The following is a 27,985-nucleotide window of genomic DNA, read 5'->3' on the forward strand; positions in this document are numbered from 1 at the left end:
TTTAGATGTTCAGGAGATGTTTAGAGCGCATCTCAGAACTTACCTGAGCAGACATCAAGGCCAAAGGATAAAGGCAAGAGAAAAGAATAAAAACAAAAATAAAAACTGAAGAGAGAGAGGAAGCAGAAGAAGGGAAACAGAGATGGAAAGACAGATGAGAGAAAACAAGGAGGGGAAATAACACAGATGTGTTACACATTTGAAAGAGACACAGATATTACACATAATTAGTTAGGGGAAGAATAGTTTGAAGCAGTTATTAGCAGTGATACATTATTATTCCCTATTTACTTGAAATACGTTGTGTTTTTTTACAGTATTAAAGGAGAAATCCGGCAAGTTTTTGAGCTAGGTAAAACTGTTTTTTTTTCGTACCGACAGTTTTTGGTGACCTCGAGAAATGGAGAAATGGATCTATGTGAAAACTCGCTGGACTGCTCCTTTAATTCTAACAAACATTGGAATTTGATCCGTATATTCTCATAGTGGAGAGATGAGGTTGAATTAGATCACATAAACAATTAGAAAGCTAATCTATTCTTTTCTATTTCAGAATTCTATTGCAGAAAGTAGTTCAAATGCAGTTACTGTAGTTATGTACAACTTATTATGGGATCAACTAAAGTATGTTTAATGGTTTATATGGCGATCCTTATTCTTCCTATGGCAAATCTAGGCAAATTCCTAGGAGTGCTCATTGCTGCTATCAAGTGATCTTCACTGACTGGGAGTGAGTTCTTTGACAGTAATACCACTACTAACACTTCCCACTTCCTTCTACAGAAAGGAAGGACGCAGCAGGTGAGACCACTATCACTCCACCTTCTTACCTTTTCCTCAAGGTCTTTGATCTGTCTCCTCTGGATGTCTGTTTTATCCTCCAGATCACGTATCCTCTGTGAAAATTAGAGACATGGTATGCAACCTCAACTTGTCCATTGGCATGCATTATTTACATGTCAGTCCTTTCTACAGATGCTGTATGAGCTGGCTGGGTAGCAACCGCACTTTTCTTTGCAATATCTGTTGGAACTAGCTGTTTGGGAAGTATGTTGAGGCGCACAATACAATTTTATTCTTAGAATGATTTATTGTCATTCCTTTTTTATTTTTTCATCTAGTATTGAAAATGGTAAATGGAATGTATTTAGAGCGCTTTTTTCGACTCCTCCGAGCACCCAAAGCACATTACATTTGCTTTACATGCTTTACATTCACCCATTCACACACTCACACACTGATGTAGAATGCATAGTTTCTTAATCATAACCATAATCATGATATTCATAAATAGTTAAGAAATAATGCAAGGATCAACATCTCTGGTAAGGTTAAGATAGCACACTTATGAAGATCATAACAAGGGCTGTCAAACGATAAAAAAAAAAAAGTAATTAATGTCACATTTTGAAATATGGAACAGTAATAGAACAGCACAGCACTTGTTTTCACTTACACTTTACAGTAGCTCGCACACAGTGCACCACTGTCCATCTAACTCAAATGTATGATCCAATTAGCAATTAGGAAGTAATGTTCAGTGCAGTTGCAGCAAAATTTCCGCTCTGTCTATTGCAAATGACAGAGCTGTCATTCATCTTTTAGGCCTATTAGGGTATAGGGGTATACGTGTTTTGATAAACCGATTGTATATTCACTTGCAACTATATTAAACTAGGATATTCAGTGAATTTTGCTAGTTTTGACAGGAAATATCCTTAAAAGTTTGGGCATGATGGGAGAGAGAAAGGCTGGCGGCTGCAGGACAGGTTTCGCGTCTTCCGCGTCACGTCAGCCCTCCACAAAGGAGGTAGGTAAACAAAATGCGCTAGTTGTGTTAATATCTTTTAAAGCGCTGTGTATTTCAAAATGAATTGCTGCGATTAGCGTAATAAAACCGTAACTAACAGCCGCGGTTTATACATTGATTTTGCAAAATTTCTTCAGCTATGAGGTTAATACACAGGGGCAGTTCATATGGTATTAACATGGTTTTGTTTTTTTAACTAGCATAAAACACTGTTCTGCTGTTTATACACAATGCGGGTAATACACAGGAAATTACTGTAACTGTAATTTTGACAGCCCTAATCATAACACATCATAAAATGTGAAATGGTCAGACTGCTGAGGTTTAGGTAATCAATTTAGGTGATCAAATCCATATTAGTGGATTAACTGATTCTCTCAAACCGCCTACTTGCACACTTCAAATACTTAGTTTAAGAATTTAGTGCAGATATTGGGACAAAACTAACCATCAAAAAGTGGACCCTATGGAAGTAAGCGCTCAGTGCACACTAGCAGTGTCCTGACAGAAGTATGCGGTTTGAGACACAACCACACTCTCTCTCTCCTCTGTGTGACTCAGACACAATGGGTGAGTTAGGACGCCCTCTGTTGACAAATTAAAGAACTGCATTATTTGAGCATCGGATTTTTTTACACCAGTGTATCTAGCTTACAGCAGGGCTGCCTCATTATTACTTTCAGCTATTGTTTGAGTGTAGCAGAGGAGTTTTTTTTGGAACACAGTGCCTAATATAAAGTCACCTGACCATTTAGTAGCCAACATTAGTCGTGCTTGTCTTCAATCATACATGCTAGTCACTCTCTACAGTGATGGAATTGTGTATGTTTGTTTCGGTGACCTGGTTACCTAGCTACTGACTAGCTATTTAAAGCCATGGCGTACTGTAGCTTTAATGGAGAAAAGGTTTGGCATGGTAAGACTGGCCTGCTTGTGAGCCTACCAGTGCCTCCATGTTTCAGCCTTAGAACACCAGTTGGGATTTCCTTCGCGTTTAGGTCTGTTTTTGTTGGTTTTTGTTTTGGAGTTTTCCCCCACATTTTGTGAACACTGGAGATATGAGATTCACATGTGGGCTGGTCGTCCTGAGGAAACGACATCCAAGCACGAGTCCAGGACTTGGAGGTAAGCTGGTGTCCTCTTCCATTCCATCCACTATTAGTTTGCTCCTGAATTCCACGTTATCGCACACACCTAGGTTAGGGACTTGGGTCTGGGCAACACATTATGTCCCTAGACTTGTTGTGAGCTTGATGCCGGGCCTAACATAGTGCAGTGTCAGCAGGCTTCAACTTATATTTCTTTCGAATTAATATTCTTTCAATATGGATATTCCATAAACCGCATTTCTGAACTGAAGTGTCATGGCGACCCCCCATGTTTAGCTCAGCTCATACTGAGTGAATACATGTCTGAGAGCGTGTTTGTCTATGTGTGCCTATGTGTGTGTGTACTGTATACCTGATGTGCCTGGTGCAGCAGCTCCATGCGTTCCTGCAGCACCTGGCAGTCATACTCTCGGCTCTTGCGGAGCATCTGCCTGCGGAGCTTTTCCACGGCCGTGCGCAGCTCGTCCTTCTGCGTGTCCGTCAGCGGCTCGCCGTACTTGATCACCTTGTCCTGCTGCAGGGCATTGTACAGGGTGGCCTCCAGCTCCTGGATTTGCTTTGGGAGACAGGAACAGACAGGCAGGGTCAGCAGCACACACACACACACATATACACACACACACTGCACACACACGCACACCTGAGTACATCCACTGCACACACACGCACACCTGAGTAGCCTACATCCACTGCACACACACACACCTGAGTACATCCACTGCACACACATACACACACACACACAGGCACACTGCACACACAATGCACACACACGCACACCTGAGTAAATCCACTGCACACAGACCTGAGTAGCCTACATCCACTGCACACACACGCACACCTGAGTACATCCACTGCACACACATACACACACAGACACATGCGTACTCTACACACACATATGCACAAACACACAAATGAAAGATATAATGGATGGCACAGGATTCGGTGAGCAGAAGTTAATGCAGGTCAGGCAGAAAGCGTTACTACTCGAAGTGCAATTACCTTCTGCTACCCAAATGGCATGAAGTCCATTATCTCACTTATACCAATGTTGTAACACTTGAGCTGTGTTCATCTCTACATTTCGATAGCTAAAACTGTCTTGTTTGTAAAACTACTTTCTGCCACTTTCTTCCATGTATTTATCACATTCAGGCTAAATTACTGTAACTATGTTGGGGTAAGCAAGGCCTCTCTCTCGCCTGTAATTTGTCCAAAATGCTGCAGGTTTTCTTTTAAATGGTACCCATAAGCATGAGCACATCTTCCTCATTCTAGCCTCCCTTCACGGGCCCCTGGTACATTATAGGACTAACTTCAAGATCTTACTGTTAACTTTTGTATCAAGGCCAAACCTCTCATATCTGTTACAAAGCTATACCTCAGCAAGATCCCTCAGATCCTCAGATCAATTTCTGTTGATTGTCCCCAAATATCAAGGATATTGTATTTTTTTTTCAACTGTAGCCTCCAAACTTTGGAAGATTCTGCACCTCCATGTATCAGGTTGGCCCCTACTGAGACTCATAAACAAAGACACACATTTGACTCACACTGAACTTATGCAAACACACAAACACACACAGACACACAAAACCCCCCACTATATTTAATCGTATTCCAGTGTACCCCAAATCATCACTGAAGGGTTGAACATCCAGATAAAGAAGTGATACAAAGAGCGTATGGGGAAATGCACTGGTATACCATGTAAGCTTGGTCCAGAGCCTGCTTTCGGTAATCCAGCTCCTCTTCAAGGTAACCTTTCTGCTTGCAGAACATTTCCTAGGAAAGAACATCATTGTAAGTAAAAGCCCACCTACCCACTTCCCCCCAACCCTATGGCAAACACTATGTCATGCCTCAAGTGTCACCATTCCCAGCAAAACTATGTTATTCATGGACAGGTTTGCAAATTATTAGCAAGACACAACCCAGCCGCTGTGCATTCAGTGTGTGTTTATTCTACAACACATAACCCACATAATACGTTAACCCACATAATATGTTAAAGACTGATTCCTTCTTTCTCATTTCAGGAATCAGGATCTATCTGACCTGGTCGGCTCTTTGTACAGTGCTGCAGCTGACACGTCAATTAAACAATTTATTTTTAATTTGTATTTATTTTATTTATTAATTTGTTTCTTGTATGTCTTGTATGTCTTGGTGTCACGGGTACGCTGGCGACTACGCCGCTCCGTCCGGCATCTTTTGTGTTTGTTATTTCTTAAATGTATGTCTTGGTGTCACGGGTACGCTGGCGACTACGCCGCTCCGTCCGGCATCTATTGTCTTTGTTAGTCTATGTGTCAATGACAATGTCTTATATGTGAAGCGCTTTGGGTTGCACTCTGTGCATGTTAAATGCGCTATACAAATAAATCTGACTTGACTTGACTTGACGTCTTTATCAAGAATACGCCCACCCCCAAGTACTCAGAATTGGTTCAGTACCCTTATGGTGGTCAGAAAGGACTGTAGTTTGAATTTGCATACTGAGGCTGTGATTGGTGGACTGTAGATCCAAAGCCATGAAACTGACTGCTTATATTTCGCTCATGATATGTCTGGTAAAACATAGTACACATCGTACTGACATGTTAACAAGGTTAAAATAACTTGATTTTCTCTGAAGGTGGTCTCTAATGCAATGCTTGGTTGTTAGTAGGGAAACCTAAATAGTAGCAGTCTGGCAGAAGAACTGATCACCATCAAGCCCTCTTTTTCCCTGGTCAGCCTTTAACATAAGTGGAAAATGGACATATACACTGTAGGTTCAAAAGGTTACTGCGCCTCTGGAGTCTAACCCTTTGGAGTCAACAACAATAAGCTGTGAGGCTTTTCCTCACACTTTTCAAAAGTTTGCACATTTCAGACATTGAGGTTTGCAACAGCATCCGTAGGACAGCATAAAGACTCATCCTCTTATAGGTTCTACTAACATGGTACTTAGTTTACATTCATATGATCCTTAGTTTCAGTTTTTATAAACAGTGCATTCAAAACTTGAGGCTGTCAGGGCAACTTTAACATAAATGCACACCCCCTTTCCAGCAAATAAATGTCTTATTTGACCATTTCTGAAAGAATTGTGAATCAGAATAAATCCTGTGCGTGTTTCTTATTGTTCCTTGCTCTAGCACTCAGACCACCTAGAGCCAGGAAGCAAAGTGAGGTGTGAGAAACACTACATTTGTAGAATCAGTATGAGGCCAGGCCTCTGAGAAACATCCCAAGCAATGGGGAGTTCTAATTTAAAGAACAATAAAAGGTGACCAGACATATATAGTGTTGGAGGGTCAGCCCTTCCACCTATAAATCTTCAAACAGAGGTATAACAAGAGGCCACGTCCCCAGCCCCCTTTTGTTTGTAACATACTTAGGTCAAGACATTCCCGTTTCATTAGAGATACGAGTTAATCCTCTTGGTGAAGCTTGTGTCTCTCCCTTAATGCGCATCATTTAAAGAATAAAGCCTGTTTCCTGATTGACCATCATCCTGACTGATTTTTCAGATAACTGTGGGACTAGGAATATTACCATTAAATCTTTCAATTTTTTTCCACCATTTTAGAAGAATTTCAAGGTTCAAATTCATGTTAAAAAAAGGTGGATGGAAACCCAGCTATAGATATGAGTACAAAAATAAGAGAGAGAACATTTTATACCAAAGGCCATTCTGCCTATCAGACATAAACAAATAAAACAGTCAGTCAGAGGTTTTCCATTCAACACCTTTGCATACAGTATGTTAGGTGCATTCATGAAAAAATGGAAGTGCAAGTGTCTGTGCATTTCTACCTGCTGTGTCATGAAAATCAAAAAGCTCTCTCCTAATCAAAGAGGCAGTTATGTGGGTGCAGTGCATTCAAAACTTAACCACATTAATCTCAATAGAAATTTCAAGTTTTTGCCTGAAATTGCACTGTGCCTATTTACAAGGGCATTGTTCCCACCTCTTTTGGGGCCTAGTATCAAATGTTGGACCTCTATAGAAAGCTGAGAACCTGTAGTTTTCGTAGGAAACAGTCGAAATAACTTTGTGATGTAGTACAGGTACCGGGCCGCAGGACATTCCTAACCGGGCCGTAGCCTACGACATGAGTTTAAAAAAAAAATGCATGCAAACTAAACTAAATTTAATTCGCAATAATGTCACGTTTTTACATGGCATAGGCCTATATGCAGTTGTTTGATTGCACACATGTTTGCATTTTGCAAGGTCTATTTTCTTACGTCTGTCTGTCCCGCCTTCAACACTTTTACATACAGTATTGCCTTCAGCGCTGCGCAGCCTCAGGTCAGCTCACTTCACTTGATCAGTTCTTGGCGAACGGTAGTGTCACATGAAGTTAGCTAAACTGCTAGAATGAGCAACAAAAAAACAAGCATCTTTAGCAGGTCACTGGCCAGAGTGTTTGAGTTGCGAGAGCCGCTGCAGAGATTTCTTACAGAAAAAAAGTCACCGTTAGCTGCACATTTTAGTTATGAGGACTGGGTGTCAAAACTCGCTTACCTGTGTGACATATTCGGGTTGCTTAATGACCTCAACCTGTCACTCCAGGGGAGAATGACGACTGTCTTTAAACTGGCAGATAAAGTCGCTGCATTTAAAGCCAAGCTTAATTTGTGGGGACGACGAGTGGACCGGGGTGTATTTGATATGTTCCAAACAGTAGTGGGGGTTTTGGGAGAGACTGAGGTAGGGCCCTTTCTCTCGCAGCTGGTGCGCGATCACCTTGTTGCGCTTTCAAATGAGTTTGAGCGTTACTTCCCATCCTCCAAAGATCCACGGCAAACCAATGAGTGGGTCCGCAACCCATTTGTCAATATCCCGAATAGTCCTAACTTGTCAGCGCAGGAGGAAGAGCAGTTGATCGAAATTGCAAATGACGGTGGTCTTAAGAGTGTGTATAAGGAAACCCGTCTGGCGGGTTTTTGGATCAAAACCAAAGCAGAATATCCCGAGATAGCCGTAAAAGCGCTGAAAACGTTTCCCACCACGTATCTATGCGAGGCCGGGTTTTCGGCAATGACTGCAACTAAGACCAAATTGCACACTGAGGGTGTCCCTGTCTTCCATCACCCCCAGATGGAAGCTTCTTGTTGCAGGGCTCCCACTGATTATATTCGTAATGCACGTTTTTGTTCCCATATGTTGTTATGCATGTTCACACTTACAGATGTAGCTTCAAGTTGTTCAATATTCATAGTTCATATTGTTAAATTTTCACTTCTTCAAGTTCACGTTTTTCACAAGAGATCGTTACCTTCACTGTTCATACATAACTGGAGCTAGTTCTTTTCAAGTAATGCATGCACAACACATATGGAACATGGAACCCCCGAACCCCCCCCCCCCCACCCCCCCCACCCCCCGCCGGTCAGTGAAAAAAAAATAGGAATCAAACCGGTCCATTGTACATAAAAGGTTGGGGACCCCTGCTCTAGGTCACTTGATATCCCTTAGAAGCATAATCCTGGTCTCAAATGGAAGGTAACACTTTGAGGTTTCTTCTGGATTATTTAGATTGTATGTCAGGTGTTCTGATATAGACTGACTACACACAATATGGAATAATTACAAAAAAGTCTCTATTTTTGCATTTACTTTGTTAGTTCAATGAGTGTGTATGAGAGACTATACATGTGTAAAACTAATATTAGATAATACAACATGAAGATTCAATTTCTATGGATTCTTGTGAATATTTCAGTACCCAATATACTGCATCTACTTATTGTGCTGCAGCTACACTGCAGCCATTAGTCAGGGTAGCACCAAAAGCGGTGGAGGGGGAGGGGGGCATTTTAGATTCAAATTCAATTGAGACATAATAAGATTAATCTGAGAATGTAAAGCACTATACAGATTGTACATGAAAAAAGTCATTTTTGGATTCCCAAGAGCCAATGAGCCTTTGAAATGGTGTGTAACATTACTATGCTACATAGCAATATGGTGCATACAATTGATTTAGAATGTTGGGGGGAGGTGTGTGTGTGTGTGTGTGTGTGGGGGGGGGGGACTGTCCCGCCGGCGGGATACTGAAAGTTATTAAGGTGGTCCAGGTAGTCCATTATCTCTACCTACTGTTTGTGAATATTCCACAATGCCTGAAATAATGCTTCATTCATCGGCCTGCCATTCTGGGTAGTAAGTGGGCCACACTAAACTGAGTCAGTGAGTTTTAGAGACAACCCCAGAGCATGACTCACCATCTCCAGCTCCAAGTCCATCATTTTCTGGTGTAGTGCTGCCTCCGTTCCCTCAATCTGCTGTATCCACTAGGGGGCGACAGAGATTTAGTGTGAGAGAGGTTACAGTATGTGCTGATCATAGGCGTGCATACATAGACACTAGGTGGTGCTAAAGCACTAGGAAGTTTGCCCTTTATCAATGAAAATGCCCTTTTGAAACTTGTTTTTTTTTTTTTTAATTATTAATATTATTAAGAATTTACTGAGGTCGGTTTTGAAATGATCTTTTGAAAACCTGAGCCATTAAAAACGACTGAAACAATGCCCCAAAATGAGCCACCTCCTTGCGCACACCCGACCAGCCTATCTCTCTTCCTTTGTCACGTGAACTCGCGCGGTCGCGCGCAGGGCACGTCAGATGCGCAGCACCATAGAAGTTCAGTAAGCGTCTTCAGATAGCAGGCATGGTCGCTGACAGGCTGCTTCTCCCGTGCCCCATCAGCCAGGTAACATACAGATCAAGCAAAATCTTACAGTTTGCCCTCTAAGCCCAACATGTAATAATTTTGTTGTGCAGTAAAATGTTAACCTGGCCCTAGCCAGATGAATGTCGTTCCGCTTAGCTCCGCCTAGCTTCACTCACATCCATCTGGAACCTCTTCCATTGAGAGTGATTTCTCCAACCAACTTTATGGTTTAGCCAATCAGGACGCAGGGCGGAAGTTTCATAGATGTGACATAGCGTAGAAGCGACTGTGAGACTGTTATCAGCGTCACGGGTTGGCTTCGATGTGAGTGGTTGAAGTAGCACGTCAATAGATGACGGACAAGTGGCTTATTCAATCATATGCAAGCATTTTTTGATTAGGTCCAGCCTTCTGAAGCAACACTTCAATGGATCGGTTCCAGATGGATGAGTGGAGCTAGGCGGAGCGAAATTCATCTGGCTAGGGCCAGGTTAGTAAAATGTGTCATTCAGCACCAAACAAGCATTTTTGCCGACTGGTCACCTGATAAACTAGTCAGATGAAGCTAGATAAAGTTTTACGCTGTAGCCCAAATCAATGACAGATAACGTGACGACCACATACAAATAATTTCGTAGATTTTGCAAATGTATGTGTTAAGAAGAACGTTTTCTGTTGTAGGCCTATATGTTTTGTTAGGCAACATATTAACACATTCATTTGTCACAGAAGAAACGGAAAGTTCCCCATTACCTGTGAAAAATGCTTATCTGCATTCATGTAACAGTAACCCACTGCATCAGTCAGTAACCCACTGTAACTCCTCGTACTGTTTGGTCTCTATTGTCTTACAGATCGAGTAAAATCGTAGTTTGCCCTCTAAGCCCAACGTGTAATAATTTTGTTGTGCAGTAAAATGTCTCATACAGCATCAAACAACTAAGCATTTTTAGCCAACTGGTCACCTGATAAAGTTTTACGCTGTAGCCCAAGTCAATGACGGATAACGTGAGGACGACCACATAGGCTACAAATAATTTCGGTAGAGTTTGCAATTCCAAATCTATGTGTTAAGACGAACGTTTTCTGTTGTATAGGTTTTGTTAGGCAACATAAATTAACACATTTTGGTCTCTTTATTGTCTTAATTGTATATTGATTTACTAATTGCAGCACAAGTCAAATTTCATTCAACATGTGCGTGTAATTTTTTTTTATAATTAAGTGTTCCACGTGCGCTAAAAAGTGCCCCCCCTTCCCCCTCCTGAGCACCTGCCCCCCAAAATGTCTGTGCACGCCACTGGTGCTGATTGTCAGTAGTCTTACTCAATCTGTATGTTACACTTTAGACATACCCCCCCCCCCACTCACTCACTCACTCACCTTTTCAGCAAGAGAAAGCACCGTGCTTGCTTGAATAATGGCTACTTGCTCTTCATTTCGTAAGTTCTGAAAAGAACACACAAAAAACAATGCTAGAAAAACAATGGTCAAAAAAATCGTATTTATTAAATATAAAGTGAAAGAAACACAACTGTATGAAATATACTACAGTAATGTTCTGATTTACCCCATTGTCTCCCAGTATGTCTAGAAGTTTAATGAGATCAGGTATACACACATCCTGAAAAAGAAAAGAAGGACTTGAATCATGACCTGACAGACTGCAGATTAATAGCAATGCTTTCCGGAACATCTTTTTCGGGGATAGATGTTCACCTATAAATCTAAATTCAGCACACACAGTACATTTTCTTGAAAAGAACTGAGCACATCACTCCCCTACTTTAGTCCCTGCACTGGCTTCCAGTGAGTCACAGAATTGACTTTGAAGCACTACTGCTTGTTCATAAATCATTAAATGGGAGATGACATAACTAGCTATCAGACATACTTCAGCAGTTCAGGCATTCCAGATCTCTCAGGTCACAGGAACATATTTGTATGTAAGACCTGCTGTAAGAATTAAACATGGTGAAGGACCTTTTAGTTGCTATGTGGTTCAGATTTGGAACCAACTTTGGGATGAAAATGTTCCAACTGTTGCTAGTGTCAACTACTGTAGCTTTAACACATCAAAGGCACCCTCTGTTTATCACAAGCACTCTGTTTTATGACTTTTAATTAAATTAATTTAATTCAATTGTATGTACTTTACTTTTTGACCTATTCTTAAGCTCTTGACCTTTTATGTTTTTATTTACTATTACCATTCTTTGCTTGTGTAAACACATTGCATTGCCCCTGCGTATATATAATTGCCCCTGCGCTATTAGGGCTGTCAAAATAATGTGTTAATTCGATCGATTATTTACAGACAAAATAAAGTGTTAAAAAAGTTAACGCTGATTAATCACATTTCGTAGTGACTTTTGACCCAGTGCAGTCTGGCTACAGTGACTGAAGGAGGCAGACGAGAAAGCACTGCTTTGTCCTCCCTTAAAGAAATTTCAGGTTTCTGGCGAAGTTGACGCAAATTTGCGGCAAGGTCATATTTTCACATGCAAATTAGGTTTCTGGCAAACAGTTGCGGTTAACTTTTGGTAATGTCTCAGCAAATTTGCAGCAATGTCATTATGCAAATTAGGTTTGTCACCAGAAGTTCACTGGAAGTTTGCCATTATTGGCTAAGTGTGATGGAAAATCACTGGCGAACACATTTGCCACCAGTGGCAAACTTCGCATTGTTGCCAGAACTTTGCTGGAAGTTTGCCTTTAGCGGCCAACACTGGCAAACTTCTGGCGATATTTTCTAGTGAACTCATTTGTTTCCCACAAATCACCCACAAGTTTGCTGCAAATCTGCCGCAAACATTACATTTTTGTAAGGGCTGTGAATGAAACATTTAGCCTACATTTAAACAAACACCCAGACCAAACCTGTTGACAGGAGCATCATTCTCTACTATTTCTGCAGTAAGGAATTTCTGTTGCCTACCATAAGAGTTCGTCAAGTCTGAAGCATGACCTCAAAGCAAAGCAATCCGGAGGTACAAGTTAGCACAGCTGTTGATGATAATAATGCTAGCCGCCAGCCTTGTCAAAGTTAACTTGGCAAACTTTGTTTAGGCCTACTTAGCCTACCCTGGTCTACCCTTATTTCCATTCCAATAACTTCACACATTACATTTCCGTTCTTGTTTGTAGAACTACTTCTTTCTGCCACATATCAACTAATTTCTCAGCTTGCAGGACAAACTGCCGTTACCAGTTCTAAATGGATGGTTGCTATGACCAAAGGCCAGTCTTTAGTTCCATCTCTCCAAGGTGCTTTACCTTCACCCCCTCTTTCATACAGTAGATCTGGAGAGCGCTGACTCCTTCAGAGAATGGGTGGATCCGGAGGTTAAAAGGAGGAGACCTCCTCTCTCGTTCCTTTAATAAATAAATAAATACTAATTTCATCACCTTCAAATATCCATCAGATTACAAAGATGACCACCTCTCAGATTATATTATATTTAAACCTCATGTGCTTATAAATTCAGTAAAAAAGTGCAATGTCTCATGTTTAGTTATAAATTTAGTAAAAAAAGTATAATGTCTCATGTTTAGCTGGCAGAAAAAGCACCTCTAGCTCCAAGATACGGAACTCCAGGAGCTCATTCTGGTCTTTGGAGTCTTGCAGTTCCTGATGAAGTCGCCCAATCTCATTGTCTTGCTTTTCCACCTAAGGGGAAAACAGGTGTCGTAGCAATAGAATTACTAAAGCAGCACTTTTCACCTGTCTGAATGAAATCAAGAGATCAACTTGACAATTTCCCCCCATCTTGGGAAAGTAAAGGTTGTTTTGCAGAGTAAAGCTATTATATTAAATTAAGCCAACTAGGGGAGGTTAAAATATGCACATGAATTAGACAAACCTTTTCCAAGAGTTCTTGGTTCCGTCGCAGAAAGAGCTGTTTCTCTTCCACCCATTTTGAGTCCTGTGAATGGAAAACAGCAGATCATGGAAACTGGAGTCACAGAAACCCAACAGTGTCCCAACGGATAGGCATATCAAGGCATATCAAATCACATGTATGTGTGTGTACATATATATATGTATGTATGTACACACACATACATGTGTCATATGTTTATATATGCCTGTGTATATACACACATATATTGCATCATGTTTTACTTTCTCGTGTATCGCCAATAATATCAGTTCTTCAACAGCAACATTTTCTCAATGTTAGTGTAACGGTAGCCAGTATGCAGCTGTGCAGTAAGTATGCTGTGTAAACCTCCCTCTCGATGCCTTAAGAGTCGTGTTAGTGACAGAGCTAGCAGCCTGGGCTTTTATCTCAAATGCTAGCCTGCTCGACTCCTAATCCGAGGTGCAGCTGTTTGCGGTTCGAGACCGGGCGAGTGCAGGGCTGAGTCATGTGGTAAACACAACGCCGGTTACATTATCTTAGCGTAAACAATAGGGTCATTCCACATAAATTTAACCAGAGCCCACGCACTTAGGTCTCAAAAAATTCTGAAGAAATTACCTTTGTTACTCAGGAGACACACTGTAAAATTACTTTTTTTTTATTTTTATTTATTTATTTATTTATTTTTATTGGAATTTGTAAAATAGGTACATACAAAATTGTATTTGTAAAACAAATATATACAAAATATATGATTAAAGAGTTTATCTGCCCACCCCTCACCCAGCCCCCCCCCCCACATGCACCCACACCCCTATCTCCGTCCCCATCTGCCCATCATTATCCACCCACCCCAATACATCCACACCAATCCTCAGTCTCACCCATTCTGCTACACACACAAAAAGAAAGCAAACATATAAAATAGGACATATAACAACAAAAACAGATAGAATGAAAAAATATATATATATAGAGTAGTAGTGATAATAATAAAAAATTAAAAAAGAGGGGGGAGTGTGGGGGGGGGGGTAGTCTCATGTTATTGAGCGTAACTCTGCCAGATCAACTGTTTTCAGGCTGTACTGTTAAAGTTTCCATGTGAGTCAAGATTGGTGACCAGGTTTTGTGGAAGGTGCCAAGGGAACCTGCTAGGGAGAACCGCATTTTTTCAAGTTTAATGCATTGGAGTATCTCTTGGATCCACCTGTCGTGTGTTGGTGGGGAGGAATGTTTCCACTTCAGGAGAATGAGTCGCCTAGCTAAAAGTGTGGCAAAGGCCACAACCCGCTCTATAGGCAGTTCTGGCCTTGAAGGTATTCCGAAAAGGGCTGTAAGGGGGTGTGGGTCCACCTGGGACTTGAGAGCCTTACCAAGGGTGCTAAATATCTCTGTCCAAAACTCTGACAGTCTTGGACAGGACCAGAACATATGAACAAGGTCAGCTGGTGAGCTTTTACACCGATTGCAAGCATCACTTCTGTCTGGGTATATCCTTGCCAATTTTACATTTGTGAAGTGCGTCCTGTGCAGGATTTTACATTGTAATAAGCCATGCCTTGCGCATATAGAAGACGAATGAACCAGGCCTAGAATGTGTTCCCATTGTGTATCAGAAATTGTGGTTCCTAGGTCTTGCTCCCAAGTCTGTCTTAACGATATGGTTGGGTCTTGATGGGAGTCCACTGAGTTACAGATGGTTGAGATAAGACCTCTCCGATTGACATTCAAGGACAGTATAGAGTCTAGTTCTGAGTCAGGGGGACGTGTTGGAAACTGGGGAAAGTGGTTTTGCACATAATGTCTGATTTGGAAATACCTAAAAAGATGAGATTTTGGAAGATCAAATTTTGTTGATAAGTCAATAAAGGAGAAAAAAATGCCTTTGCTATACAGATCATTGATGGTGGTGAGACCTTTTTGCGGCCCACACATTGAATACCTTATCTGAGCAAGATGGTGGGAATAGATGGTTGTTCAAAATAGGTGCCACCGTAGAAGATCCCACCAAACCAAACTGTTTTCGAAATTGTGTCCATATTTTGATGGTATTCAGGACAATTAGATTTTTGGAGATATTTTTCGCAAGGGGTAGCTGGGAGGAGACCACTGAGTGTAGAGAGCAGCTGGTAGAGGACAGTTCTAAATGGACCCAGGGGATGTTAGTAATCTCTGGGCAAGCATTAACCCAATAGAGTAACTTATTTATGTTGCATGCCCAATAGTACCAGCAGAAATTTGGCAGTCCAAGGCCTCCTTTGGACTTCGGGAGCTGCAAAATTGACTTTTTAATGCGAGCAGGTTTATTACTCCACAGAAAGGAGACAATATGTTGGTCTAAGGCACGAACGAAGGATTTATTGACAATTACTGGGAGGTGTTGGAAAAGATAAAGGAATATGGGCAAAACTACCATTTTGACTAGGTTCACCCGGCCCATCATAGATATGGGAAGATTGGACCACCTACTGAAATCAGATTTACAAACGTCCATTAAAGAGAGTACGTTTTTAGAGAACATTGTGCTGAGTGAGGTAGTAATGAATACCCCCAGGTATACAAAACCATCAGGTACTGTTTTAAAAGGGAAATGTGAGGTGGGAAGCCTCTTAGCTATATCATTGATCAGGAATAGTTCACTCTTGTGAAGGTTTAGTTTGTACCCTGAGAGTTTACCTTACAATTCTAAAATGTTAAGAATAATCGGAATGGAGGATGTGGGATTGGAGATATATAATAAGAGATCGTCAGCAAAGAGGGAGAGTGTTTCTACTTCTCTTAATAAAAAATAAATCAAGAGCCTATGTTAAGTACAAATATGTCTTCTGAAGGCTTAAACAGAGCCAAGCCAAAAACTCAAATAACAGCTATGAACATGCAGGATCATCCAGACCAAACGTGACAATTTTGCTATATACTATTCCTATTTATGTACCAGAATGCAAAATTGGAGCCTCCTACATGGTTTAGTTCTTGCGCTATGGGCTTGTGAACTTTGACAAAAAAAAAAAGCCGAACAAAATCAACACCCCCCTCCCCCTGTAAAACTGGCTGTATCTTGGGTATCTTGGATCTTACATAAAAGTAATTTTACAGTGTGTCTCCTGGGTAACATAGGTACACCTGGTATTTTTTTCAGAATTTTTTGAGACCTAAGTGCGTGGGCTCTGGTTGAATTGACGTGGAATGACCCAATACTCATTCACTTATATGGGGTGCAGCTCTCAGTTGTCTCAGAAAACAATAATTTCTCTAATTTTATATCTTAGCAGAGGCTGTTATAATTAGCTAAGCTGTGGAAAACATAAAATAGGTAGGTAGTCTTATTGTTAAAACAAACCATTTTTGGAAAGAGTTTGCTTATGTTACTACTTGCCCACTTCTCTCAAAGGATTCCATTCAAACAACAGCCTCTGGTCTCTCTTCATAGACCCCATGGCCAATGTGCAAATGAATGATTATTTTCTTTTCAAAAAGCACACAGCTACAATACTGCTTAAAGTGCAGTACTGAAATACTGAGTTATGAATTCTCATGTGGCCTTTTTACTGTGAAATGCAAATAAACTGAACAATACAGTTTTCTTTTATTTTTTCAGAAACATACCTCAGAATTTATTGGATAAATATGTAAATATCAAAGAAAAGAAATTATGTAAATATAAATATAATACACTGTTTTCACATCTGCTGCCTTGGTATGAGCAGCAAAAGATTACAATGCATAATTTTGTAGGAGCCATTCGTAAGTATAGCTACTTAAGCAGTGTCCTGTTGGAACACATTCTTCAATCAAGAACAACAATTAGATTATCCAATTTTACCTGATATGTTACAACCTTTTGACTTGGTGTGTTACAATGTCCACTGACTGTTTCTGGAGTTAAAGAAATATGTTATCATAATCATGTCTGCTAGAATTGGAGGAAAATGCATCCCCCCTGCAGTCATATATGAAAGATTACATATTTAATGATAACCGTGTGAACAGTGTGGCTATTCACACATATTCTCTTATAAAACACCCTTGACTAATTGTAAATTTTTCCCCCCTTGCACAACACGGTTTGATGTTGTAGCTATTAAAGACCTTTCCTAGAAATTAAATTGTTCATGCTTGGCCTTTAAGACTTATATGAGACAGAAAGAGCCCAACAAAATTCTCTTCTCAGCTGGCCATGCCTAACCTGACTCTCGCCAGATGAATTTCGTTCCGCCTAGCTCATAGCCCACTCATCCATCTGGGACCAATCCATTGGAGTGTTGCTTCAGAAGGCTGGGCCTAATCAAAAAATGCTTGCATATGATTGAATAAGCCACTTGTCCGTCATCTATTGACGTGCTACTTCAACCACTCACATCGAAGCCAACCCGTGACGCTGATAAAAGTCTCACAGTCGCTTCTACGCTATGTCACATCTATGAAACTCCCGCCCTGCGTCCTGATTGGCTGTACCATAAAAAATCACTCTCAATAGAAGAGGTCCCAGATGAGAGTGAAGCTAGGCGGAGCTAAGCGGAACGAAATTCATCTGGTGAGAGTCAGGATCTTAAACACTACTTCCAGGCTATGGAACAGTTTTGGAACGCACATCTTACAAGCATGAATCACATTCATGTTCTCAGAAATTCATTAGGAAGAGATCAGCTAAACCTGCTCTTTGTGGTATAACTAAGTAAGGGATAATGTATAGAACGGCAGTAATTATTGGGAAAATAAGACCCGACAGGGCGAACCGGTCCCCGATGCGCAGCGGAGGGGTCTTGTTCCGCCCTGAAGGGACTTATTTTCCCAATAATGACCAGCGTTCTATACATTATCCCGCTTATTACATGGCTACTTGCCAAAACAAAATAATAAACTCCCCACGATATGACTTTAGCCTACATAGCCTAGCCTATTTGTTTGTTCATCGTGGCATTTGCTGAAACAAATAGTTCGCAACAACACACGCTGAACTTGAATCAAACATTCTTTAGAACACAGCTGATCAACCGTCTGCTTTCACTTTTGAATGAAGTTCCAGTCCTTGCGTAGTGATATGAAATACCTGAATTAGAAGCACAAACTCCGTTGCCATTGACAGCGGTCATTATTTTTTTCAGAGGTCCTTTCCTCGGAAATAATAACCGCTAGAACTTTGGGAAATCCCATTCAAGTCAATGGAGCGTTCTACTTGCCTTGTGAAGAGCCATGTAATAACGGCTGTTATGTGACCACCCTCCCTTCTTCCAACCCTTCTTTCTTGGTCACATGTCCCCGTCTCAGAGCCACAAGACAATAACACAAACGGTCTGGCCCTTACCTGTCCTTTGAGTGTGAGCTCCTTCTGCAGGTCCTCGATTTTGGCCTGGTAACGCTGCACATCTGCCTGAAGCTGCTCCTGAGCCTGAGAGAGACAGAGAGAGTGAGAGACACACAGAGAGAAAGGCTACCAATATTATACTACTGTATATTACATAATACAGACACAGAGCTTGTGATAGAAAAGTGTTTGAGATGAACTCCAGATGAAATGATTTAGTTCCACTACTTGCAGTAGCAGCCCAGAAGTGCTAGTATCCATGATTCTGAATCAGTAGAAGCAGACAGGTCTTATCATTCAAACCTTGACAGACTGGAACGGTACTGGAAGCCCGATTATTTACTATTCTTTGACAGTATTACAAAAGTGTCTTTTCTAGGCTGCAGTGTGTCTCAAGTGCGGGTGATGGATCAGGCTCTGTGTGTACCTTGGCCTCCATCTCCGCATCCAGCATGCCTCCCTTCTGCTCCTGCAGGAGAGCGTATGCGCGCTGAAGAGCCTGGTACTCCCGCGTCAGCTGACGGAAGCGCAACTCTGCCTCCTCACGAGCCAGACCCTGCACACACACACAAAGAGGGTAAGAACAATCACACCCTCGGAACAATTTAGGCTTAAAGAGGCAGGTTACATTTGTACACAACAGAAGAGATCCACAAGGCATTTGAACATATTCTAACCTCGTCCAAATCCTCGTCTGGAGTAGCAGGAGTCCTATCCATTCTCAAGGAAGCTACTGACGAGGTCTCTGAATCCATTGACTCCTCATCGTACCCAAAGAAGGTGTCCACAACAATGTGCCTCTGCATCGCAGAATCATTAAGTGAGGAAAGGCCCTTCTGACAGCAACAACAGCCTTACAAAAACATTTCACATTGGAGACATTTCACTGCCTTCTATTGCAATAACAGTTACCTTGATGGGTCTGGAACTTCGTTTATGTCTCTTTTTCCTCAGCAATTTCTCTCGGTCCTGTGAGACAGGGTGAATCAGTCAGACAAGGACAAAACATTACAAACATCACACAACACAATACTCAAAAGTACAGATGTAGCCTGTATGTACTGTTAATATGTAAAAAAATTAGATACGATTATGTTATCTGGCAGGCAATGATGATATCTGTCTTGGATATGAAAACTGCATGCTTTTGTACCAAATGTGCAAACTTACAGGACACTAGATATACCGTGGTGTGGTGCATACTGATTCAAGCAGTGAAAGAGTACCATTTGAATCCTTTACATTTTAAGAAAGGATTTGAAGAGGAGACAGAGGAAACATCTTTTGTTGTAGTGATCAATTGAGGGTGATTTGTTTTAAATTGGGGATATCGCTTTTACATTCCATTATGAATGAGCTGACAATGTTTCATGAAGATGGGCCATTTGTATTAGCTTAGCTACTGAATTTTATTGGCCAAATTTAGCCCAGAGATGATTCCAAAAGGGTAGATTACAATCTTAGCTGTTTTCCCGTTGAGAGAGAGAGAGTGCAAAACAGCATTATGTCCAATATTCCAATATGTGGTTTAATGTTATATTTTATACATTTTTTGCTATATTTTTCATTAGTACAGTAGGTCACTTTGACCCTGAAGTAGCGCTCCTACTGGTCTCTATATGATATCTGTACTGTGTGTTCCCAATCAGGGACAATGTAATTGTCATTACTGATTGCTTGTATGGAGTCAAATGCCATGTACTGTACATCATAGATTAGGGTAGCCTGGATGTCGTCTGACTCTGCCACAGTCCCAACGTCTTGGGGGATGCATTGGGGGGCTGGGCCCGTCCTGGCCGAGCTTGGCTGCACCAACCAACCCACCCCACTTCCCCAATCCCATGGTAGTTTCTGGGTTTGTTTGATTGCGCTAACGTTTCCTGTTTTTTTTTTTTCAGACCTAGTCGGAGAACATAGGGGAACTTCATGTTAACGCACCAGGGCCGAAGTTATCCGTAACTTTGGGATCTAACTCCCTTTTCCCTCTATCTGAAAATGGTTAGCAAATGAACGAGGACTTCGGTTTTGTCTGCAGAGTTATTTTTTGCATTTTTTTCAATATGACTCACTCAACAGCACGTCTCAACAGCACGTCTACTTTCTGCATATGCATCTCAGTTCTTAACACACATACCTCTCGCTTTCTCTCTCCATCCCTGCCTGCGCACGGGGCTCTCTCAAAGGAGCTGCACCAATTTACAACAGTAGGTTATGTTGTGTAGATACAGTTAAGCTACTTGGGTTTAAGTATGCAAATGACCGTGATTTCCTTCTCCCTAGGGGGTTATAAGATCTACACTCTATAGGCTACTCCAAACATCTAGATTTTCATATTAGAATGTTTTGTCAAGTGTAAGTTTGTAATTGTCTTTCTCATTGGTTTAAAGGATGTTACGCCCAAAGCACACCCATGACAGATTAAGAAACATAAGAACTACCCTATTGCACCCGGAACCCAGCTTTTGATCACAAAATCACGTCATTAAAATAATGATTGTGGACTAGCCATGCCTTTAATGTCTATAAACTTTGCACCCCTGACCATCCGTTTCTGATCGCCAATATAGGGCCCTACATTTTTACCAACACCATTCACAAAAAAGTAATGGCTAACTAGCTGTAGCTTGAATCATATGATTCACTTAGAATCAACCTTGTTTCATGTGAATTAGTTACCAAAAATTACCAACAATAGGTGAAAAAGAGATAAAATAACAAAAATGTTGACATACACCAGCAGTAGTGTAGCAGCAGTAATACAAGTCATATGACCTGCAATCAAATCACATCAAGAGTTCAAATTGTGCATAAAACACATTAAAAGCTTTCACTTACTCTTGTCAGTTCATCTATCATAGTCTGTTGTTCGAGAACCTGAAGCTTAAGGAACTCAATCTCCTGGTCATCGTGAGCCTGGTCAAGGTCGTTTAATGACTTCAGCTTCTTTAGTGGAGGATGAGAACTAATTTTCTCTTTCTGAGAAAGAGGGAACACAACAGTTATACATACAGTACATCAACAGCTAACACAGCCCCACAGATTTGTACAAACGTCCTTACAGAAGAACATTTGCATACTGCGTATTAATTATTATCTATAGTACACGCATCAGTCAATTTCAAAGCAGACTGCAATTATCAACTTCAAGGCACCTAACCCTAACCTTAACCCTAACCCTAACCCTTGCCTAACCCTAGTGCCTTCCATGTAGCGCTGCCTGGAAGACGACGTTGGGAGCTTAAACCACCAAACACCCATATGATTTGTATTAGCCTCAGGGGCATGAGGAGCACTCTCTCCTCACCATTTCCATGTTCTCCCTGGTCAAACCCTTCAGTTTCTCCTCCATTCGCTGTAAAGACTGAGTCAGCTCATCGTTCCTTTTATTCAACAGCTTGTTCTTCTCCAACATGGGTTTGCACTGCTTCTCTGACTCCCGCACACGTTTCAACTAATGAAAGAGGGACATAGAGAGAAAGAAAAAGAGAAAAATAAAGTCCATGCGTATAACATCATAAGCACTTGTAATGGCCTGAAAACTCAATTGTAATCAGTTTCTTTCATTTATGTCGTGCCATTAACAATCAACAATGACTTGACACTACATACACCCCTAGACACACCTAATTTGACTACATTTTGAAGCTCTGCATCTAGGCATACATAGGTATGTTTTATTTTACATTTTCACTTTTCTGGACAATTTGGAAGATCAAAAGTAGAACAAAAATAATCTGTGCATAACGATTAACTTAAGTGGACCAGCGCAGTCTTGGCCAGTACGACCAGTACATCTCCCACCAAAGTTCCTACCAGCTCATTCCTCTCCTCGCCCAGCAGTGTGTTGCGATCCTCCAGCTTCCGGATGGTCGAGTTCAGCTCAGCCACACGCCTTTGATTCCTTCTCATGTCCTACATACAAACACAGGCAGACAGGTTAGGGGTGTTATAACAACCCAACTTTTGCTTAAACACGATTCTACCCCCCCCCCCCCCCACACACACTTTTTGTCAGGAAAATCTAGAAATGCAGGATTATTTTACTTCCCTATTTCAAAATGCCCCCCTCACACACACACACTTTTAAAAAGCTTGATACGCCTCACATACACACACACACACACACATATCATACACATTTTTACATGTGTAGGTCAAAAGGTCTAGTTAAAATGTTCATGGTCATGGGACTCAGACACAGGAAAAAGTCCCTTCCTTCTTAGATGGCAGCATAACACTGTTATCTCTTGAGGAAGGAATTCTGATAACACAAATGTTGTGTAATGTTTTAAAACCCTTTTCTTCTGATAACTGGTAAATAGAAATCATGTGCAGATATCCGTCACAAATGAACTTAACTCATGAAATCATTTTGGATTATTGCAGCAGCATAAAGACACATCCCACAAGCCACTAAGTTTCACTGATTTGTTATGCACCAGCCACAAGCTCTGAAGCAAATCCCAAGCACATCTCCCAACCTCCCAGCAAAAAGGTAAGATTTATTTTACTTTATCACATATGACAGCGTTTATATATCTTTCAAATGAAAATGTCAGTGACAGTGACGGAGGCTAATAATTGAATTTAGTGGCAAAATTAGCCAATCGGACTGAAGCACTGAACAAAAAAGAAACTTCCTTACATTTGTATGTCTGAAACACTGCATAATCACATTTGATCTTATACAAAGCAGTGTTTCCCCTAGAAAATTTTCCAGCAGCGGTGCTGTTGATCGTAGGAAGCCCCCCCCCAAAAAAAAGAGAAAATTTTGAAAAATGATTCCTGAAATGGTGACTTCTGGTGGATTTTGTGAAAGAAATGGACAGATTGAGTTACAAATTATGACATAACCATCAACACAAGCATTTACAAAGCATGATTATTGCAGTACTTTAACAGGATTATTCATGTTTTTCTTTCACCTTTTTCATTTACATTATTAGTAATTAGCCACTGTACAACGGTACACTGTAGGCCACTGTACAAACTATTACTATTTAGAATATACAATGCTGTGCATAAGTTGACATTTATTTATATAATAACATTTGTTTATTTACGATACATGATACATTAAAAAATAATTGATGTCCTATTTTTTTTTTTTTTAATTAAGGCATTAAGACAAAAGGCAAAGTATGTTTTATTCCTCCCTTTAGTCAATTTCAGCATGGGTGTCTTAACTTTTGCACAGCACTGTATAAACTATATAGACTTCTCTTTCATGTCAGTGCTGTGCAAGTCGAATTGAGTGCCTGTCACTTTAATGCCGTGACGGCTTGCTTGATTCTCAAGGTTTTAAGCTAACTTAGTAGTGTTGTTGTGCATGGTGCATATGTGGATTAAATGAATTATGTTTCCCATGTCATTTGGTAAAATAAATGCTCAAAAACTCGAAGAAAATCTATCTTGGATTATAGCAGATAAGTGTCTTGTATCATATCTATAATTTTGGTGAGCTCTACAGGAATTACAAACTATCTCAGATGTAAATGGTTGCGTATCCTATTACTCAAATTCAATTAAACCCACCAGGCTAGCTAGACCTTAGTTTCACAGCCTAGGTATTAGCAACACTGCTTGAAATCATTGCCTGTATCACAAACAAAAACGAAACAATGCGTGGAATTTATCTGGGAATAGGTACTGAAGGTAGGGGCAGCTATCTCGCTGGCGTGTTTAATTTGGTTCCTTGGTTAACATGTAGGCTACGTTTTCTTGCACAAAAATGCGTCTGCTAATAAACTTAAACATAAACACAAACAAGCGTGATCTCCTGTGGAATCCTGACTGCGCCTTCAACGTAAGCCTACTATTATTTGTTGACATGAAACCTGAACGAACGGCAGCTGTTCCTGAAGTTCACTTGCGTCTTTTTTTTTTTTTTTTTAATTAGGCAACTTTTTTTTGCAGTGGCGCTTGATTTCCAGCAGCGGCGCTGCGCCGCTGATGAATACATTGTAGGGGAAACACTGCAAAGCCATGTTTCATATGCAGTACTAGACAGTTTGAGACCTTTGGGGCTTAGAATGGCTAAAATATAGCAGAAAGGGAGTGGATACATCAGATGAGGCATGATCCTCAGACTACACTCAGCTCATAGTGGCATCCTGACTTGTGGGAATGTAGAACAAAACCTTCATAAGCATTACATCAATTTGTGGCTTTGCACATCCTGTAACAACACAAAACAGCTACGAGTGAAGCTAAGGCTGCTTCCCAGATGATGTCTAGCTCGTATAGGCGTAGAGACTCACGGGGCTCCCGCAGTACTCGGCTCCGTCGCCTGCCCGCCCAGGGATCTCCCTTTTGGGGCTGCCCAGGTTGCACTCAGCCTCCTTCACCAGAAAGAGCTGCTCGTCCAGGGCATCCTTCTGTAGCTGCAGCTTCTGTAGGAAGCCTGTGGCTGTCTCCAGTTCCTTCTCTAGGGCGAAGACGGTGCGGTCCTTTGCTTTGATCTCATCCACCTAAACCAAGAGCAACATCCATATTTGGACAATCGGATTAAAATGCATTCATCATCCATACCATTTACGATTTAAAAACACTGATGAAATCTAAAAGTTGATTGCTGAGGTACTGGATTTGAAAGTGACAAAGTGGTTAAGTAATATAAGAAGCTATGTGTTGATGCTTGAGTAACAGCTGAACTAAATGTCTCATGCAATGAAATGGAATGGTAGGTTTTTGCAGCAGAAAAACTTTGTTACCGTAAAACCTCAAATTATGGCCGGGATTCTATTTATAGCCGGCCTCTGATAATAGCCAGGGTCGTGGTCGATTCGTACAAATAAAGGCCGGCCCCCAAATACAAGCCGGGGTAATAATGGCCTATCAGTAGGGCTATCAGTCCACGAGCACTAGAATACATTGTTTCGATTTAACGCAATGAAATAAAAGAGCTCTTTTTAATATTTTATATTAAAATAAATATTTTATATTGTTGGTTGGTTTAATAGTAGCCAATGAAAAGTCATTGTACACTATGGGTCTCCAACACGTTGCTCTCAAGATACCAGTCGCTTGCTGCCCACTTCTGATCTTGCCAGAGGCTGAAGCAGTTATTAGGCTTACTACATTTAAACACAATTTTTGCCGCGCTAAAGCTAGTGCACAGAGCCCATTCACTGTAATGTAAGTGTCTTGGACAAAAATGTCTCCACCATTATTATGAGGCTAAACATTATGTGGCTACTTTTGCTGTGCGGTGTCACACCAAATCCCTTTTCATTAAATTAAGCTTTTCAACGACAAACGGCATTTGTTTGTTGGGGGAAGATGGATAATAATATATGTTTGTACATTATGCGGTAAGTGGTGAGGGTTCCGTTCACTGACACAAAAAGGCTGCCAAGGGGAGCCGCATCAACAATAGTGTTCCAGGTTCTAAATAAACTAAAAAAAGAGCACTGCTAGAGTTACTTTTGTCAGAGTGCTATTCAAGAGTTTGAAAACTGCTAATACAAACAACTCATACCAACTGTCGGGGAAAGCTTTCCTTCCCATTGAATAGTGTGTGTGTGAATTGACTAAAACCTCAAGGAAACGTCAAGAAAAATGTACTACTTGTACTACATTTTTTTGCATATCTGGGCTTGTCAACCAGATAGCCGTATATGTCGGGCTAATGAATGTCTGGCCACTTGCTAACGTCGTCTACCAATTGGTCTACCAATTCTGTCAGCTCAGGGTCAGGCAGACAATCGCTATTCACTAAGTCTAATTTATTAAGGATACGGCCCTTGGGTAACAATGACTGTGCATACCTTGACAGCACAAGCCTTCTTAGTGTTTCAAAAATAGTGATTTTGATGCGATCATAGTAGTGCCCCTAGCACTCCCATTCAAAAGGCCATTTGACCCTAAAACCCGAAAATATGGTCAATCTTAAAAGCGGCGCTTACTTCGTAATTATGCTTTTAAACGAAAGTTTGACTCGGGTATATTCAGAAAAAGACCCTAGGTTGCATTTGGAGAGAGTTTTACTTTAAGGGAGGGAGTCTAATGGACACAGCACTGATACTGGCTGTCATCAAAGCCGGCTTATGTCAGCCACATGACAGCGAGTAATAGATGCTGGACCGAAAAAGTGTAGACCCTCACATCTCCCTTTGGGGATCAATAGAGTATATATCTATCTATCTGACATGCCAAAGTGTCCTAACATCCAATGACCAGCCGATATGTAAGTTGTGTCCATAAACCACACTTGGGGTTGGGACATCTAAAGGATCACTGCTGTGGAGGTGCCTGGCTCCAGTGGGGTCAAAAGGCAGAAGCACTGTTAAGGGCTGTCGTACCAGCCTGCGTATGTCTCTCTCGCAGTCCCACTTGATCTTGGTGATCTGCTCCTGGTGCATCTGGTGCTCCGAGCGCAGGTCTCCCGCCTTCATCTTGTCCGCCTGGATGATGGTGCTGAGCGCCTCGTCCGTCTGCTTCTTGGAGGACTTGAGCTCGGCGATCTCCTGCAGGAGCTTGACGCGCTCCTGGTCAAAGAAGCGCCGCGCCTCCTCCTTGGCCTCCAGCGTGAGGGCTGTGCGCACCTTCTCGCCGCTGCCGTCGCGCAGTGCGCTCATGGCCGTCTTGAGCCGCTGGATCTCCCCATCCTTGATCTTGCCGTGGCGCAGCAGCTCCTGCTCGTGCTGGCGCACCAGGCTCTCCCGCAGCGCCTGCAGCTCCTTCATCTTCTCTTCGTGCCACTTGGCCCGCTGCTCGGTCAGTGCCACTGTGTGCCGGTGCTGCTCCTGCTCGCGGATGCGCTTGGCCTCCTGCACTTTCTCACGCTCCAGCTTAGTCACCTGTGGTGGGAGAAAGGCACAGACGACGTGCGACAATGATTTTTATATTTATAAGTAGTTTATGTTCTGTTATGTGTTCTTGGGATAACCAACGCCAGATTGGATGCCAAAAACAGAGTACCTTCCCAGGCAGATAAAGTCCAAATAAATTTTACTCAAAAGGTGTCTGAGTTATTGCTCCAAGTCTATTCATGATCACTGTCACTTCAAACCTCTCTGTTATAAGTACATACACTAAATACAACAAACATGTCTACATTTTATGTGTAATTCAAGGCATGAAAGGCCTACCTTGCATTTTTCCTGATGCAATTCGATTTGAATGTCCGTCAGTTTCGACCTGAGGTCTTCATTGGCAGCCTGTAGGGCAGAGATTAGTGCTTCGGGCTTTTCGCCCTTAGTACGGGCCTTCTTCGCCAT

At 41.4% G+C, this 27,985-nt stretch overlaps 1 protein-coding gene across 2 annotated transcripts; it reads right to left on the reverse strand.

Moving 5' to 3' along the window:
* Nucleotides 1-54: 54 nt before the first annotated feature.
* jakmip2 (janus kinase and microtubule interacting protein 2) lies at nucleotides 55-27,985 on the reverse strand. 2 transcript variants are annotated; one of them, XM_076273642.1, is made up of 20 exons: nucleotides 27,857-27,985; nucleotides 27,068-27,565; nucleotides 25,025-25,234; nucleotides 22,578-22,676; nucleotides 22,069-22,215; nucleotides 21,600-21,740; nucleotides 19,677-19,733; nucleotides 19,442-19,564; nucleotides 19,192-19,320; nucleotides 18,765-18,848; nucleotides 13,457-13,519; nucleotides 13,165-13,263; nucleotides 12,870-12,968; nucleotides 11,164-11,217; nucleotides 10,977-11,042; nucleotides 9,145-9,213; nucleotides 4,630-4,707; nucleotides 3,272-3,475; nucleotides 831-896; nucleotides 55-105 (listed from the first exon to the last, which is right to left on the reverse strand). In XM_076273642.1, the coding sequence occupies exons 1-20, from the start codon at nucleotides 27,983-27,985 to the stop codon at nucleotides 55-57; spliced, it is 2,466 nt and encodes an 821-aa protein (XP_076129757.1). The 2 variants fall into 2 exon arrangements, with proteins under 2 accessions (XP_076129757.1, XP_076129758.1); XM_076273643.1 differs by lacking the exon at nucleotides 13,457-13,519.

This window comes from Alosa pseudoharengus, unplaced genomic scaffold (genome assembly GCF_046254945.1).
Source record: "Alosa pseudoharengus isolate Yale_2024_CS ecotype anadromous, Long Island Sound unplaced genomic scaffold, YU_APseudo_1.1 YU_APseudo_1.1_scf_8, whole genome shotgun sequence".
Classification (NCBI taxonomy): Eukaryota; Metazoa; Chordata; class Actinopteri; order Clupeiformes; family Clupeidae; genus Alosa; species Alosa pseudoharengus.

Bases quoted from the DNA above. Each gene is read 5' to 3' on its own strand.
- jakmip2 (XM_076273642.1), bottom strand. From the start codon at position 27,985: ATGGCGAAGAAGGCCCGTACTAAGGGCGAAAAGCCCGAAGCACTAATC. The intron at 22,216-22,577 runs GTAGGAACTTTG...CTCTTTCATTAG, and splicing joins GCGAGGAGAGGAATGAGCTG to TTGAAACGTGTGCGGGAGTC. The intron at 13,264-13,456 runs GTTTGTCTAATT...TTTTCCCCTTAG, and splicing joins ACCAAGAACTCTTGGAAAAG to GTGGAAAAGCAAGACAATGA.